Genomic DNA, 18304 nt, shown 5'->3' with positions numbered 1-18304 from the left:
TTTCTGCACGTTAGGCAAGCACACTGACACCTGAGCGAGCTATATCCCTAGACCTTGTTTAGTTATACTTTTTCTTATACCATAGTCTTCCCAGAGGTCAGAGGACAACTTTCAGGAATTGGTTCTGTCTTTCTACCATGTGAGTTCCAGGGATTAAACTCAGGTCATCATGCTTGGCAGCCCTTATGTATATATGCCATCTTGCCAGCCCTGGATTTTTTTTTTTTTTCTTTTTAAGACAGGGTCTCAATACATAGCCCTGGCTGGTTTTGATTTTACAGAGAAATGCCTGACCCTGCCTCTTAAGTGCTGTAATCAAAGGTGTGTGTCACAACATCTGGCCTCTGTTTATGTATTCTTTTGTTTTGTTTTGTTTTTTGTTTTTCGAGACAGGGTTTCTCTGTGTGGCTTTGGAGCCTTTCTTGGAACTCACACTGTAGCCCAGCCTGGCCTTGAACTCATAGAAATCCGCCTGTTTCTGCCTCCCAAGTGCTGGGATTAAAGCCATGCACCACCACTTCCCAGCTGTTTATATATTCTTAAATTAAAAAAAAAAAACAACCTGTGTTTTTAAAGAAAACAAATTAATTTGGCAATCTGTTAATTCTGGATACAAAAAGTTGAAGTTACCTCAATGTCTCTTTGTTTGTTTGTTCAGAGATCTCACCATGGAGCCCTGTTAGCGTAAGTAAACCAGGCTGGTCTAAAACTCGTGGTGACCTTTCTGGGATTGCAGGGGTGAACCACTGTACCCAGTTCTTAAACAGTATCTCTTTAAAATCGGCCTTGGCTGACCACTCATTCCTCAGGCTAACACACATCTTGCATTCAAGTTTTGCTGACCCAATTTCAGTTTGTCTTTCTATTCAGAAAGTCTTTCTCTCCTGTCTCCTGGCTAATTCAACCTTGAGAACAGTTTAATCTTCAAAATGAAGACTTTAAAGACAATTGTTGATGCATATGCAGCATTAGACATAATACAAGATCCTGTGCATAATTTACCCAGTTTCATCCAGTGGTACAGTACAGTCTTTGGTATTAGCAACTAGAATCAGAACCAAGATACTGATTCTGTTACAGTCAAGACTTCTGTAGGAGAGTTTTATCACCACAAGGATTCTTCATACCCCTTTTCACTCACACTTTTCCTCCCTCCCTGATAACCTTGTTTGTTTTCTTGATTTTTTTTTTTTTTTCGAGATAGGGTTTCTCTGAATAGCCCTGGCTGCCCTAGAACTCACTTTGTAGACCAGGCTGGCCTAGTGCTGGAATTAAAGGTGTGAGCCACCACTGTTTGGCCCCATAACCTTAACAGCAGAAAACCACTAATGTGCTCTCCTTTCTATAATATTGTCATTTTCAAGAATAATAATTGAGCATAGTGGTACCTACCTTTAATCCCAGCATTCAGGAGGCAGAGGCAGGAGGATTTCTGAGTTCAAGGCCATCCTGATCTGTGGGATGTCCTTCTGTATGCTGTGAATGTGTGTTGCTCTCGTTGTTAATAATACAGCTGATTGGCTGATAGCCAGGCAGGAAGTATGAGTAAGACAACCAAACTAAGGAAGGGAAGAGCGCTGCAGAGTCGGGCAGCCGCCAGCTAGCTGCCGAGGAAGCAAGATGTGTAGAAAATGAGGTAACAAGCCATGAACTACATGGCAAAGTATAGATGAGAAATATGGGTTAATTTAAGAGTAAGAGCTAGTTACTAATAAGCCTGAGCTACCAGCTGAGCATTTATAATTAAGCCTCTGAGTGGTTATTCAGGAACCATCCATTTACACTGGTCTACATAATATGTTCTGGGACAGGCAGAGGTAGAGTCTGGGGGCTGGGGGAGTTACAAAAATATATAATTTGCAACTTTTTGAGTATTTTTAACTTGCATCGTGATTTGAACTATCCAGGTTAGGTAGGCCAATAGTTTATTCTTTTACTATTAGTATTCTGTAGAATAGATAGGCCATGGTTTGCTTACCCATTAGTCCACTAAAGTAATCTGGATTGCTTAGGCTAGATGGCAAGTGCTTTAGCTTGCTGAGCCATCTTGCTGGATCCAACAGATGTTTTAAGGTCACTGGCATCTAATAATTTGGATGTTAATTGGCTTGTTAATTGTGCTTGGAGTCAGACCCAGGGGCTTGTCTATATCAGGCAAGCATTGGACTACATCCCCAGCCCATTCAGTTTGTTTTGCATGAGACAGGGTCTCACTGTGTATCCTTAGCTGGCTTGGAACTTGCTGTGTGTACCAGGCAGGCCTAAATTCAGAGATCTGCCTGCCTCTCTTTGCCTCCGGAGTGCTGGGATTAAAGGCATGCATCACCACATCTGGCAACATTCTTAAGGTTACTACAAACAAATATATAAAGAAAACAAGGTAGAGTGTAGATTTAAACAAGCTTGTGCTTTATTACTCACTGCCTGGCTCTCTCTTGTGTGTTTCAATTGTATGTTGGGTAATGCATTTTGATTTTGCACCCCCACGGTAGCAGTAGCATCCCTTGTCCTACCCCAGTTCCAGTGTACGATGAATGTGTTCTCTACCTCTCCATTTTGTTAAACTACTGTCCATAAACCTGGGACTCGGCTGTGGAGAAACAGGAGGTACTAAGGCTCTTGGACCAATGGTTCTCAACCTGTGGGTTGAGACCCAGTGTTAACCCTTTCAAAGGTCACCTGAGACCATCAGAAAACACAAATCTTTATATTAAAATTCAGTAGTGAAATTACAAAATAATTTTATGGTTGTGGGACACAACATGAGGCATTGTATTTAAAGGCCGCAGCATTAGGAAGGTTGAGGACCACTGCTCTGTGACACTAAGACTTAAGAAATCTCCAGTGTCAGGTCAGTAAACTTTGAGGCCTGCCAGTAGGGACCTAAACCATTTCATGGCATTAATATTGGCTGTAAGCATTCAATCCTTGACCTTAAGCAAACTTGGGTCTTATCAGTCACTGTCTGCATCTTCTGATATATCCCATATCCCAAAATGAGAAGAGTGGGTGCACCAGGAGGAAACATGCCATCTAGTTCAGCTTTGGTGGTACATGCTTATGATCCCATCACTCTGGAGGTAGAGGCAGGAGGATCATTGCAAGTTTGAGGCCAGTCTGGGCTATAAAGTGAGCTCTTGACTCAAAACACAAACTGATTATCTGGTCAAAGTCCCTTATAGTGCAGGCTTTATTCTTTGAGACTATGGGACTATAGTCTTTTTTTTCTCTCCCTATTTTTGAGAAGGGATCTTGTTTAGTCTTTCTGGCCTGAAGCTCACCTAGGTTAGGAGGCATTAGATAGCTGATTCTCTTGTCTCCAGCTCCTTAGAGCTGGGGTTTCAGGTCTATACCATCATGTTTGGCTTTCTTGGAGTAGTCTTTTAGAGGATATATACCATGATGTAGTAAAGGATTAAGGGACAGATGGAGGAAAAAAAAATGTGTCTATGCTGTTCCATGCATGCCACTGCACTTGGGATCGGAGGACAAATTAACAACAGTCATTTCTTCCTCCTACAGTGTGGGATCTGGAGACTGAATTAAGGTCATCAGGCTAGGTGGCAAGTGTCCTTAACTTGCTGAGCCACCTTCCTGACTCCCTCAGATGTTTTAAGGTCACAGACATCTAATAATCTGGGCTTTAATTAGGTCATTTATTATGCTTGGAATCAAACCTAGGGCCTTGTTTATACTAGGCAAGCATTGGACGACATCCCCAACCCAATTAGTTTAAAAACACAATTTAAAGGGAAAAAATATCTAGTGTTCAGAAAAATAGTCACCTTTGGCAGCTGCACCGCAGAGAATAGGACTTATGCTAAGCTATACAAGTGTGGCCTTCTTGTAAACTACTGACACTAAATTGTCGGTTAAGAGAGTCTAGATGTCTTATTAGTGGCCAATATAAACCGCCAGGCTGACCTTTTTCCTTTTCCGTATTTTTAGTGGTACAGTGCTGGAGATCAAGGCCAAGGCCTGTGCAGTTAGGAGCCTAGACCAACATCTGACATGTAATAACTTTTGTTTATATGGTTTGGAATGCATGCCAGGGTCACTTGGTAGGCAAAATGGCAGTTAAAACCAAAGTGGCTATGGGCAGTCATGCTGGATCCTTAAAACATAATGCTGTACATGTGTGTTTGTATATAAGGTGAGCATTAGTTTCTGGAGATTCAAAGCCTATTTGTGAATCCCACATTAAAGCTTTTTTTTTTTTTTTTTTTTAAATTTAGTACTTCAGTTTGTTTTTTTGTTTGTTTGTTGGTTGGTTGGTTTTTCAAGACAGGGTTTCTCCAGGTAGTTTTGGTGCCTGTCCTTGATCTCATCTGTAGACCAGGCTGGCCTGGAACTCACAGATCCACCCGACTCTGCCTCCCGAGTACTGGGATTAAAGGTGAACACCACCACTGCCCAGCAGTACTACAGCTTTTTTCCCCACACATTGAAAGTACGGTCTAGAAAGCCTAAATGCTGTATCAAAAATATAGACTGGAGATACAGTTCAGTCATCAAGAGTGATTACTGCTCTTGAAGAGGATGCAGGTTCCTACATCTACACAGTGGTTCCCAACGGTCTGTCACCCTTTCCAAGGATCTGATGCTTTCTGGCCTCCTTGGGCTCCTCCTGCATGCACATGTACACATAAACTCATGAACACTCTCATGTGTACACACACACACTCATTGGGGTGCTCTAGCCCAAGGTGAAGGTGCCAACACCGTGAGTGCCTGCTCATCACTGTATCCTCACACGAGTGAGAGAGATCTCTCCGGTCTCTTTCAAGGGCCCCAGTCTCATTCGTGAGGACTCTCCCCATGGTCCTACTTCCCATCCCACTCTACCTGCCACAGTAGAGGTTAGGCTTCACGTGGGGACCTGGGGGAGGCACAGTTCGCAGCAGGTTTGTAGAAACCAGATGGCTCATTTTTCTCTCTTGCAAATTATAGACATCCTCGTATGTCTATAACTGACAAAACATGCTTTATTAAAGTGTATTTCAAGTGCAATCTTTTTTTAAATATTATTTTATTAATATGTATTTATTATGTATACAGTATTCTGCCTGCATGTGTCCCTGCAGGCCAGAAGAGGGCACCAGATCTCATTACAGGTGGTTGAGAGCCACCATGTGGTTGCTGGGAATTGAACTCAGGACCTCTGGCAGAGCAGTCAGGTGCTCTTAACCACTGAGCCATCTCTCCAGCCCTCAAGTGCAATCTTTTTATGTATTTGTATTCTTCAAGCATTTCCTTCCTTTAAAAATTTTTTTTTGTTTTTTGAGACAAGACTTCTCTGTGTATCCCTGGCTGTGCTCTGTAGATCAGGCAGGTCTCAAACTCTGAGTTTCATCTGCGTCTGCCTTCCAAGTGCTGGGATTAAAGATGTGCATCACCATTGCTGGGCATAATTTCATACATGTAAAAACATTTTTGAGACAGTGTCTTACTATGTACACTGGCCTTAACCTCACAGCCCCTTCCTTTATAGGGATCACCACCACCACCCACTGCCGATTAAAATTTAGCTTTTTCATTTTTCCTTAAATGGTGTTCTGTCAGTAAATGGAGTTCTTGGCCTCTCAAGACATTACAGTTGGAATTAACACTCTTGTTCCTATTAATCTCTTTCCCTTTAATGGCCAGATGTTACAGCCAAGGTTTAACCTTTGATATTTATTGAAAAGTCAATGAAGAGACCAAATGAGTATATAAACATTTATTGTTCAAGAAAAGAGCAGGCTTGCACTTTTGTATAGCCCTATTTAATAAGCTCTTTTAGAAGTAAAATAAACACCAAAAATTGTATAAACTATATTATCACTGGGGTCTTGGTCTGGGTTCACTTCAGCTACCTATCCCTTTCATTTTTGCCCCCCAACCTCCACCCCCCCCCAAAAAAAAAAACTGAGATGAGACACACACACACAGTAGATTAAAAATAGGTGTTTTATTGCTGAGTACTTTTTACAGAGTAAAGTAGATCACAGTCTCAAGAGGTTGAGAGTGCACAATGACCAAAGGGACCATTGTACTGATCTATATTTCAGGTAAGATGGATTCCATTTCTAAAGTTTTCAGAGGGTGTGTCATGTGTAGGTGGTTGACAGGCCAGCTGGTTTGACTTACATGACAGCAGTGTTACATCTTCATTCTTCATCAGAAAGCCAAGTACTATAGTTATTTAAGATGTAAGGCTCCTGGAGCCAGGTTGCTTTAATTATATATTAATAACCTCACAGGCAGACCAGCATGTCACATCTCTCAGGGCCAGAGTTAGGACTCAGGTCCCATTCTTCTGGCCAGTAACTGATCTTGCAGATCCAGCCTTTGGTTTTCAGTCTATTGATTATTAAGGGAAGGGTCCAGCTCCAATTTTATTAAGCCTGTTTATCTAGTTATACAGCACTGTCAGTGAGTTATACACAAACTGGCCAGCATCCTGCTAATCGCATCTTTCCTGTGAAGTAACCACTCCTGTCTACAGTTTCATCTACATAGTTTTCAAACATATATATTATTTTCTTTTTTGTCTGACTTCTTCAACATTATGTGTGTAGGAGTAATCCATTGTGGGTTCTGGCATTTTTATGGGAGGGTCTCAGAATTCAGGCTGATCTTGAACTTGATAGACATCGATGACCTTCAACTTTTGATCCTCTGTCTCTTACCTCCTGAGTGCTAAGATTCCCAGTGTGTCGTCATGCCCAGTTTAAGTGCATGCAAGGTAAAGCATTGCCAACTGAGCTCCATGGTCAGCCCAGAGCTTCATTACTTTTGAGTGCTACTGATGGTGGGCTATGGCATTTTTATTCATTGAACTGTTCATGGATATATGGTTTATTTTCACCAACCCTTTCAAAATGGCCAGATGTGGATGTGATGGCATGTGCCTTCAATTGGGAGGCAGAAGATCTCTCTTAAGGCTAGCCTAGTCTATATGACAATTCCAGGTCAGCCAGGGTTACAAAGTGAGCTGTTTCAAAAAAGCTAGGCTGTCATCTTAAAAAGTGCAAAGTGGGGCTGGAGGTGTAGCTCAATTGGTAGAATGCTTCCCTAGAACACATGAAGCCTTGGGTTGAACTCCTAGCACCACAAATTGGTGAGATTATAGGTGTGATTCCAGCACACAGAAAGTAGAGGAGAGCAGATTAGGAGTTCATGGTCATCCTTAGCTATATCAAATAACATGAGGTATGTGAGACTCTGGAAGGAAAAAAAAAGGGGAAATACTTCCCTGCCTTGTCCTTTGACAAGTAACAACTGTTACTCCAACCTCAGGAAATATTAAGAAATGTCAAATAAAAAACAGGCAAAACAGTCAAGAAGTATGTTTAAAAGGTGAAAGTTATTTTTCTATTAAGCTAATAAATTTGCAGATAACAGTAAAAATTTAGGGTGGAAGATATTTTATTTAGAAAATTATAATGTGTTTAGTTCAACAGGTTTATTTTTAAAATTATATGCAATTTACCAAATCTATAACTTACCATTTTGAAATAGAGGCAGTTAAGGATTATGTCCAACAAAATAAAAGTATTTCATTTTCAAGTTATGAACAGTAAGACAAGACAAAAGAGAATGAATAAGAGAGGGAAATCCAACCATATAACAACCTGACTGGTTTTACATTGAATCAAGGACCACAAAACAGGCATCCTAGAGTGATCCTTGTACACTTCCCTAGTGGCTTGCAATCTTAAGCACAGAGCCAGTGATATAGGAAAGTTGGAGACCCCTCTTGGGGCTCTTAGTCTTATTAACACAAGAATTAAAGAATGTACTCAAATGAAGCTCAAGGAAAATTTTATTAGAGGTTAAAAGAAAAAACCCAGGGCAGGCAGGCTGTCAGCTCAGCAGCTGCCTGAATAATAGGGAAAAGGGGGGGGGGGGAAGCTGTGCCATTTAAATCTTTGTTTTTTTTTTTTTTTTTTTTTTTTTTTTGAGACAGGGTCTCCCTGTGTAGCTTTGCACCTTTCCTGGATCTCGCTCTGTAGACCAGGCTGGCCTCGAACTCACAGAGATCCGCCTGCCTCTGCCTCCCTAGTGCTGGGATTAAAGGCGTGCGCCACCACCGCCCGGCAAGCTGTGCCATTTAAGCTGGCATAAACCTGGTGGACAAGCAAGACATATGTTGGGGAGGGAGGCTTTAGACAAAGTAAGGAAGCTTCAAATGTGGGGGAAATCCCAAGTATTAAGGAAAGCAAGCTTAGAGAAGGGAGAAAGAAGAAAGGTAGGCAGGCTTACTCAGCAGCACTAGGGCAGGGATTTTGGCAAGGTTAAGTGCAGAATCTTGTCCCACCTATCCCTTTATCATGTCTTCAGGGGACCCTGCCTTCCTAGGGGTAGGCTGTTGGCTAGGATATTGACTGATCTGGCCCAATTGGATGGTTCGGTCTTCACCCAAGCTAGATATGCTATTTGTTTGGACCACAAAGTTTTTTCATAATGGGCCTTTGCTGCATACTAACACCACTTTTAACTTTCTCTTCCAGCATCCTCAGTCCTACAACCTGCCCCCAACTTAAGTTGTTCCCACCCCTTCCAAGTCTCTACTCTGTTGTGGGTAGATCTCTCGCCCTTGCATTACATACATACATCTGTCTAATGTTCAAGCCAGTTGTTGGATTAGAATCCATGCTGAAACCCCACCCCGTTCTTACAGCCGCTCTCACTGAGCTGCAGCTCTTGCACTACAAACATCTTGAATCCTCCCACTCTCAGCTTCTCTGCCACCACCCTCCCCTAAGCTACCACCTCTTTGCTCACCAGCAACAGCCTCTTAATTGGTTTATTTTTGAATTGCTGCCCTCCTCCAGCTCTTAAAATAGGTAGAATATTGGTTAATGCTTGAAATGGCTCACTGGTCCTCCATTGAACTTCACCCAAACTAATACTTGACTTGAATCCTTCAATCTTTACTTGACGTCCTTCTCCTAACTGCACTCCACCACCACGGCCTGGACCTGTTCTGCTGGCTGTATTTCAAACACAAGCTGCTGCTGTAACACATTCCCGGTGCCGGGAATGCTCCTCCTCACCTTCGTTCACTCCATCCTCTGGTTTCCAAGGCAAATGTTTGTTCCTGATATGGGATACCTACTCTAATTATAGCAGTTAGGGGACTTTTCTCTTAATCACCCTTATTCAGGCACTTTAGTATAATTTTCGTTTTATTCCATCTTCCCCTCTGTAGAATATAAGCTCTGAAGATGGGTGGTACACTAATATGTCTCACTAATAGTTTTAGACATAACATGCTAACTGCATTTAGGTGTACAATATGTAAAAATAAATGAAAAAGAGGAATGATCACTTCCTAAATCACCCATTTCATATCTCACATTCCCAGAGACCAGTCTCAGCCTCGAAAATTACCTCCACTCCCATCTCAACAATACAGCAGAATTTGTTTTTTTGGATTGGTTTGATTGTATGCCCTTTGGTTGGCTAGAATTCACTAAGACCAGGTTGTCCCCAAACTCACAGCCACTCAGCACACACTTCTGCTTCCCTTTGAACAGGCCAGAGGCACTAAGCCTCGGGAGATCTACCTTCACCATTCCTCCTACTCCAGGGTTCAGAAGATGTCCATTCTCATAGCTAATGCACTAACTCTGAGTCTTTGTTCAATAGTCACTTCCTCTCCAAGGCCGGTCCTACCCACGTTTTTAAACTGCAACCTCCTCACAGCACTTTTCACATGTTTGCCTCCCCTCCCCCTCACTGCAGAATATGAGCTTCAGAAAAGTTAGGCAGACTAGTGTCCCACCCATCTTCACAAACAGCCTAGCTTTTAAGCAAAAGGGTAATACAGTTTTAAACATATTCTGCAAGGTCAGGCTTCACAGAGGAAAGACAGCCTAGCCCTTAGACGTGCACACCAGACTTCCAATTAATAGTTATCAAACTAGTTGATGTGTGAGGAGTTTAAGGTAACTAAGTGCAATTATTTTGGGGAGCCAATCTGTTAATCATATCCTGATTGTTATCTTTACAGTGGGCTACAGAGAGAGATGACCTGTCTCAGTACCTTTCAAAATGTTAATAAGCCACTATCCTGGTGTTTCTAGTATAGAGCTACTACTCTGAAGCTAATTTAGGTAGTTTCTAGGTCCATTTAATTCAACATTCCTAAACAATCTGTGACATACAAACCTGCTGGGGCTCCTGGGTTCAGTAAGATGCCGCCTTCAACAGCCCCTCAGTTCAGATGAGGCACACACACTAAAGCATGTACTCACTTACAGAGCTAAGTACAGAATTTCACAGGGACAAAAAACGTTGACGCCTTAGCTGGGGAAGGTAAGTAAAGCCTGGCAGAAGAGAACACGTGAGATACATCTTAAGGATAGACAGGATGTCAGGATGGGCATCCCAGGTCATCCCAGCCTATTTGAGCAATTATGGGAGTTTGACAAGCAGGGAAAGGTGGTGAAACACAGAAGTGTTTGTTCCTTGGGCTATACAGACCACCATAAGCAATTCGGATTTTATTCAGTATAGGGTACCACCTCAAGTCTATAAGCTTTTAAGCAAGGAGCTGGCAATCTTTCTATGGGGGACAGAAAGCTGGAAACTAGGGCCGACAACGAGTTGTTAGGCAGGAAACTGTGAGGACTTGACCGAGAATGGTGATGAGAGAATAACCAAAAGCTATTCTTTTTATTCCATAAGATTAACCTAAGTCTTGAGGAAGGGGGAAAAACCCTAGGAGCAAGCAGGATTGCTCAGCTGTTAAAACACTTGGCACAGGGTGGAAGGAGAGAACCCACTCCCACAAACTGTTCTCTGACCTACACAAGTGTATTTCGCCTGCGTATTTATTTGCTTGTTCACGATGTGTGTGCCTGGTGCCAATCCCCTGGAGTTACAGATTGTTGGGAGCTGCCATGTGGGTGCTGAGAATTAAACCTGGGTCCTCTGCAAGATCAACAAGCGCTCTTAACCGCTGAGTTAAGTCCCTCCCTCCCCCTTTTTTTAAATCTCAGTGATACAAAGGTTTTGGGTTTAAGCGGTTGCTTAATACTTAATCCATACACCTGATAACTCGGAAGGCAAGCCCATGTACGTACAAGTAAAAGAGCTAGGAAATCATGGTATGTGGGCTCAAGAATTAAAGTGTTGCAGAAATGGCGGGCATTAAATGGATCCCTGAGGGAAGCAATATTTAAGGGGACAGAAAAGAGTCTACACGGGAGAATGCGCTCGACTCAAAACTACAGAGGGGCAAGGACGTAAAACCTCTCTCCAGCATGAAAAAACTCTGCAGCAGCTCGCAAAATTCAGCACAGCACACGCCACGACACAACGTTCAGAAGTGCTTCTGCTTTCCCAACTGGGAAGGAATGAGCGCTTTGCCTCCTGGATTCTGAATCGGATCCCGTTTGCACAAAATTACACCTCTGCGGCCGCTCTTTAAAAAAAAAAAAAAGTGTTCCCAGGAACTAGAGCTTCTCCACGTTTCCTCTGGGTTTCCGGACCCAATCAGGCCGTTCCTTCTCAAGTCGCCGCAGAAAAACGACGGACGCATGAACCACAGCGACCACCACCCCACCAGCTTTTCAAGCACGGCTCCCCCAACAAACGCCCTTCCTTCCGGCCGAAGCGCGGCGGGCCCGCCCACTTCCGCACCGGTGGCCACGCCCCAGAGCCCGGCCTGGCCTCAGCCAATGGTCGGCTTCCCCGGGAACGTTACCTTCGGCTAATCAGAGACCACGAGCGCACGCCTCGCGAGAGGTGAGGTTGAAGCTGCCTCCGCCATCTTGAAGATGGGAGACGGGCGAGCGCTGTGGTCTTTCTGCTAAAGCAAACACCACCACGGGACAGGGCCGTCACCCCCCGGCGGGGGAGGCCATCGCCCCGGGGACTGCTGACCAGAGCCACCGAAAGCAGCGAGCGTGTCGCAGCCGAGCGCGGCGGGCCCCGAGAGCCCCCGTTCCCCTTCCCTCCCCGCCCCCTCCACCTGCTTCCCGGGCAGAAGGGAAGTGTGGAGGGCCGGAAGGATGGTGCAGTCCTGTTCCGCCTACGGCTGCAAGAACCGGTACGATAAGGACAAGCCCGTCTCTTTCCACAAGTAGGTAACTGGCGTGCTCCGCGGCCGGGGCCAGGGGCGCGAGCTCGGGCGGGCGGGCGGAGGCGGAGGCGGAGCTCGGCGCGCGTCCGCGCGAGACCTGGGGAAGGCGGGGCGGCCGGCGGGCTCGGGCTCCGGCTCTGGCTCGGGCGGGCGGGCGGCCGGCGGGGGCGGGGACCCATGGCTGCGCGGCCGCCGGTGCGCGCCGGCTCCGCTGGGGGCTCCGAGCGTGCGCGCCGTCCGCTCGCGGAGGGTTTCCGGCGTGCGAGCGCCGCCTAGAGGCCCCTCGCAGCCCCTTCCGATTTCGTCCCGAGCCGCGCCGGGGGAAATGAATGGTCGGTCCACGGGGATCATCCACCTGAAATCGAAACGCTCAGGAGGACAGTTTTCCTGACCTCGCTGTTGTCGGTAGGAGGGAAGCACGGCATTTCAGTGTTGACATCCGACTAGAGTGTCAGGGAGGGACTTTTTAGACCCAGTTTCAAGGAAGCAACCTTGAAGCGTCTCTGGGTTACAGATCTCTTGCTAAGATGAACCTCAAGTCTTCCAACACACAGCGATGGTAACGAGGACGATAACGAACACTTGATTCAGATGCCCCGTAGTAAAGGAGCTAATGCCAGCCTTTCCCGCCGCTGTCAGGGCGGTAGGTACCGCAAACAAGAATCCCAGGGTGAAAAATACTTTCTTGAAAGTATAAGAACGCTGCAGATTTAACGTTACTAATGATAATTATTAACACTGAGAATGGTCCACAAAATGTGATAAGCAGCCAAATTCATTGTTACAAGTTTTACATTAGGTTTTTTGAAAGAATTCCTGAGTGTATGCAGGAAACTAAGAGATCAGATTCACTGGTAAGTTATACAAGTTACCTACAGCAAAGCAATTACAGAAGCAAATTTCAAAATGTTCTTTCAGGTTTTTTTGGAGGGGGACTGTTTGTGTTTAATAAAAAAAAATGTTTGATAGAAAGTTGAGATTCGTGTGCTGATATTACTCTCTGGGAAAAGGATAGAATATTTCCTAGACCTACTTTTTGGTTGATTAGAATTTCTGAAATATCATATATCTTCAAACTGTAGGAATAGAATAGGAAATGGTGACAGGGACATGTGTTCAACTTGCCCCTTCCCTTCCCTATGCTTCTGTTAGGGTGGCAGGGGGAAATCTTAAAAGTTGAACAGTGCGGGGCACGCCTTTAATCCCAGCACTTGGGAGGCAGAGGCAGGCAGGTCTCTGTGAGTTCCAGGCCAGCCTGGTCTACAGAGTGAGATCCAAGAAAGGCACAAAGCTACACAGAGAAACCCTGTCTTGAAGAAAAAAAAAAAAGGAAGGAAAAACAAAACAAAAAGTTGGAGAACGGTTAAAGATGACACCCACCAAAGATATTATTTCAGTTGCTGGATGTTGAAAAAACAGAAGGACTAACATGCATCTTATCCATTATCTAAAAGAACAGTAAATGGCAGAGATCTTGACAGAGCTAGAATTTGTGCTCCTAGGCTAGGAGACTAGATACTAAGATTTATAAGAAGTCCCTACTGGTTTGTACTTCTTTCTAGGACTACGGTTTTGTTGTTGTTTGTTTTTTCCAGATTGTATATAGTGGCAGTGCAAAAATATGTGCAAAGAATAAGCACTAACATGAAGATTGGTTAGGTGGTGTTGGTTGGTTTTGCTCTTTTTGGGGTCCACCACCCAGCTCCCAAATAAATCACACATACAGAGGCTTATTCTTAATTATGAATGTCTGGCCTTAGCTTGACTTGTTTTTTGCCAGCTTTCTTAAATTATCCCGACTACCTTTTGCCTCTGGGCTTTTCCCGTTCTCTTACTTCTGTAAATCTTACTCTTACTCCATGGCTTGCTGTGTAGCTGGCCTCTGGAGTCCTCCTCCTTCTCTCGCTCCTAGATCTCCCTCTTCCCAGATTTTTCCTTAGGTTAATTCTCTCTGCCTGCCAGCCCCCTCCTGCCTCGCTAATTGTCGGTTCAGCTCTTTATTAGACCATCATGTGTCGAGGCAGGCACAGTAACACAGCTTCACAGAGTTAAACAAATTCAACATAAACAAAAGTAACACACCTTAAAATAATATTCCACGACAGTTAGGTCTTCGTGAAAAAACTTGGTCAGGGTCTGGCAGACCTTATGTGTTAGAAAAACTGTGGAGCCTAAATTGAAACATTCTTCTGCTTTTTCCAGTCCCTCCAGCATACCACCAAGCCTTTGACATGGAAAAGCATAGTGACAATACATATAAAGGGTCCCCATTACCTAGGCTGAGTTAAGCAGTGAGATAAAATACGTCCTTTATTTCTTTATCATTTGTCTATAATTCAGGCAGTCAGGATTTAGTCTATTTATATTGGGCTGATTCAGGAAGAGCTAGAAGTGTATCTCAGGACACAGACATATGTACAACTTTTGTTTTTCTATAAAACACCAAAGTACTAGTAAAAGATGAGTAGAATTGTATTGCATACTGTCTATTTTACTTGAACTGTTGGTGTCTTCATTATGAAAAGATAAACCTTAATCGGTGAGATAAGTAACTGGAACTAATCTTCAGTCAGATTCTCCTTAGTGCGTTAACAGCAACAGAAGCTGATAAGCAGGAGCATGTGGGTGCTCTTTACTTATTTTCTTAAAGTCAGAGAACTGAATTGTGTCTTCTTAGGTTTCCTCTGACTCGTCCCAGTCTTTGTAAACAGTGGGAGGCAGCTGTTAGAAGAAAAAACTTCAAGCCCACTAAGTACAGCAGTATTTGTTCAGAGCACTTTACTCCAGACTGCTTTAAGAGAGAGTGCAACAACAAGCTGCTGAAGGAGAATGCTGTACCCACCATATTTCTTTGTACCGAGCCACATGACAAGGTAATTCGGTTTTAAATGTTGGGCTGTTTTTCTTGCCCTTTCTTATTGTTGATTTCTTCCTCCCCTCTCTTCTCTTCCCCTCATATCTCTCTTGTGTGAGGCAGGGGCTTTCATAGCCCAGGCTGGTTTGAGCTTTGTATAGCTGAGGCTGAATTGGAACCCCCCATCCTCATGCCTCTGCCTCCCCAAATCTAGGATCCTAAGCACTGGTTTTCGGCTGTACACGATAACATTTATTGAACTAATGTGTTCATGGTGGAAACTTGGGAAACATTGGAAGGGTTAAGAAAACAAGTGTGTTTGAAACCCATTGTTTGACAGTATCCGCTGTTGGCTCAGTGGTTAAGAGTGTGCATTCCTCCTCCAGAGGACCTGAGTGTGATTCCCAGCACCCTGATTGGTGGAACTCCAGCTCCAGGAGATCTAATGTCTCTGGCCTCCTCATGCACCTCCACTTCCAGCCCCACAGCAGACACTCACACAGACACACACATATATGTGCACATGATTAAAAAGAAATCTTTTTAAAGAAAACATAAAAATAACCACTATTGACAGTAATGCACTTTTTAAAAACATAGAGTTCTGTGTATTGGATATCTCACACTAAGAACTCAGTCTAGTTTTGTAAGTTAAAGATAGTTCTATTTCTTTATTTACATGTTGATAAGTTTTGTTTTTCATTCCTAGTGACAGTTTATTTTCAAATGGTTTTTCTCCTGTTTTAGGTGTTTAGTATTTACTTATATCTAACTAAATCACTTTATCCATTTCACAAATCCCACTTAGACTTGAAATAGAAAAGTGGCATTAGGACTGAAAATGCCCTGTGGTGGCACACACCTGCAATCCGAGCACTGGGGAGGACAGCCGATGAGGATTGCCACAGGTTTGAAGCTAGCATGGTACAAACATAGTAAGTTCCAGGCCAGCCTGGATTATACAGTAAGGGCCACCACCACCACCACCCCAAAACAAAAACAGAAAAGCAAACCCCACCGCAAACTGATGCCAGACAGAGTTACATATCCTTGTTTTCCTAGAACTTGGGAGGTAGAAGCAGGAGGAGCTCAAGTGTGAGTCCAGCCTAGGCTACACAGCAGGACCCTGTTTTTTAAAAATCCCCAAACAAGCCAAAACCTAATGTTGAAATTTTTAGCCTGGAAGATATAGTTTTAGTGATAAAAAGCTTTGAGGTCCTGGCGCCCTGGATTCCATGCCAGTATTGTAAAATCACCTCCAAGATAATCTGTTTTCTCATTTTGGAATTTTTTGGTACCATGGAGTGACAAAAAAGTCTAATGCTAAAACTGTACAGGTATTGTGAGGCCATTATTTCATTACTAAACTCACATAAGCTTGTGTATTGCTGTTTTAGAAGGAAGATCTGGAACCCCAAGAACAGCTTCCCTCTCCTCCTTCACCCCCCACTTCCCAGGTTGACGCCGCTATCGGGCTGCTAATGCCTCCTCTCCAGACGCCCGATAATCTCTCGGTGTTCTGTGACCACAATTACACTGTGGAGGACACGATGCACCAGAGGAAGAGGATTCACCAGCTGGAGCAGCAGGTGGAAAAGCTCAGGAAGAAACTCAAGACTGCCCAGCAGCGATGCCGGAGGCAGGAGAGACAGCTGGAAAAGCTCAAGGAGGTTGTGCATTTCCAGAGAGAGAAGGATGATGCGTCCGAGAGGGGCTATGTAGTTCTCCCACATGACTACTACGAAATTGTTGAAGTACCAGCGTGAAAACATGAGATGTCTTAGTGGGACAAGACTACATGCCCGCTTTAACCTACACACAGGAGTTCATTTGAAAAACTAGCACTTGACTACTTGTATAAAAAAAAAAATCAGAATATTTTTTTAAAATAAAGTAGTTATATACTGTAAAATTGTAATTTTTTTGTTTGTAATTTCAGAGTTTTTACATTTTAACAAAATATTTAAAAAAAAAAAAACCTTAGACCACCAGTATGATGTTGTATATTGTTTTCAAGATGGTGGATTGTTTTTCATTTGAGTATTTATAGAAATAATGTAAAAATGAAAAGTAGAGAGGATAATGGTTCAGTAAAGATGATTTAAGTTTCAAAGTTAAAATTAATGTCCTTTATTGAGAGAACTTATTTAAATCAGAAGTGTAAGTGAGATCATAGGACAGCCTCTCAGAATATAGAGATGTACATACACATTTGTATTTATAGTCAGAGCTTCATTTATTTTTCTCAATCACTTGTCAAAAATGAAATGTCAAGTCAATATTTGAGGAAAACTATTTTGCTGTCTTCAGAAGAGTCATTCCATATTTAATCACTAACTTCGTAAAGTGGATTTTAAAGTAGGTCCTTTTGTCCATAGCTTTATAAACTTGGAGGTGTGTCCTGGGGAATGAAGGCCTCCAAGAGAGGTATTGTTAGCAGTGAAGTGGAAGCTGGACTGCTGAGCTGCCCCCCTGGGGGCAGTGCTTATCTTGCAAGCCTGGCCACCTGAGTCTCACCCCTGGACCCACGGAAAGGTGGAGAGAACCAACTCCACAGGGTTGTCTTCAGGCCGACACATGTGTACTGTGGCACGTGTGCACACTTTCAGAAAATGAAATTGGGACCTGGTTCCTCATGTGCTCTCATTATCCCCTACCTAAAGGCATCAAATTCTACAGCTGTAGTTAATCTGCATTCAAACTTCTAACATTCAAACTTCTAACATAGAGTTTGGTTTGTATCAGAATATGGTAACTTTTCCCTTAACCTGTTCGATTTTGGTCAAGCCATTGCATAAAAATTATTTTTTTCACTAAAGTTAGAAATTATATCTAATTTACTTCAAGTGACTTATGTTCAAAAGTAATGTGCTGTGTTTATGTCCAAAAGTGTTGAGACTTAAATATTGCAGTTTCTGTTCATACTGTGGATTGTGTTCTGACTTTGTGAGAAAGCTTACATAAATTTGAAATGAAAAGATGTTCTGAGTAGACAAATATTGATAAAATAATTCTCTATTTAGGTTTAGGAGAAGCATATTTTATATTTCAGAGTACACTGTAGTTGAGGAGTAGCAGACCTTTTAAGACAGTATTAAAGATATGATATTCAAGTATCATTTGTGGATCTGCCTTTTCTTTCCGATGTACTGCCATGCTGAGATGGGTAGCATTTCTAATTCATGGAATTTGAGTAGTTTTATAAACATCTTTTTTTTTTTTTTGTGTGTGTGTGTGTGTGTGTGTGTGTGTGTGTGTGTGTGCTAGGCAAACACTACCCCCAAGCTATATCAGAATCTCTCTATTCTCTATTCTATTCTTTTTCTTATTATTATTTGTTTTTGTTTTTTTTTGTTTTTTTTTTGAGACAGGGT

General features: G+C 43.1%; 1 protein-coding gene across 1 annotated transcript; it reads left to right on the top strand.

Annotated features, from left to right (window-relative positions):
• The first annotated feature begins 11716 nt into the window (after positions 1–11716).
• Positions 11717–18046, top strand: Thap1 (THAP domain containing 1). The gene is made up of 3 exons (XM_006982927.4): positions 11717–12076; positions 14754–14949; positions 16328–18046. Exons 1-3 carry the CDS (start codon positions 12006–12008, stop codon positions 16694–16696), a joined length of 636 nt encoding a protein of 211 aa, XP_006982989.2. The 5' UTR covers positions 11717–12005; the 3' UTR covers positions 16697–18046.
• Positions 18047–18304: the final 258 nt, after the last annotated feature.

Source organism: Peromyscus maniculatus, chromosome 17 (genome assembly GCF_049852395.1).
Source record: "Peromyscus maniculatus bairdii isolate BWxNUB_F1_BW_parent chromosome 17, HU_Pman_BW_mat_3.1, whole genome shotgun sequence".
Taxonomy (NCBI): domain Eukaryota; kingdom Metazoa; phylum Chordata; class Mammalia; order Rodentia; family Cricetidae; genus Peromyscus; species Peromyscus maniculatus.
The sequence above is the reverse complement of the archived record's forward strand: the minus strand, read 5'-3'. Positions and strand labels throughout refer to the sequence as shown.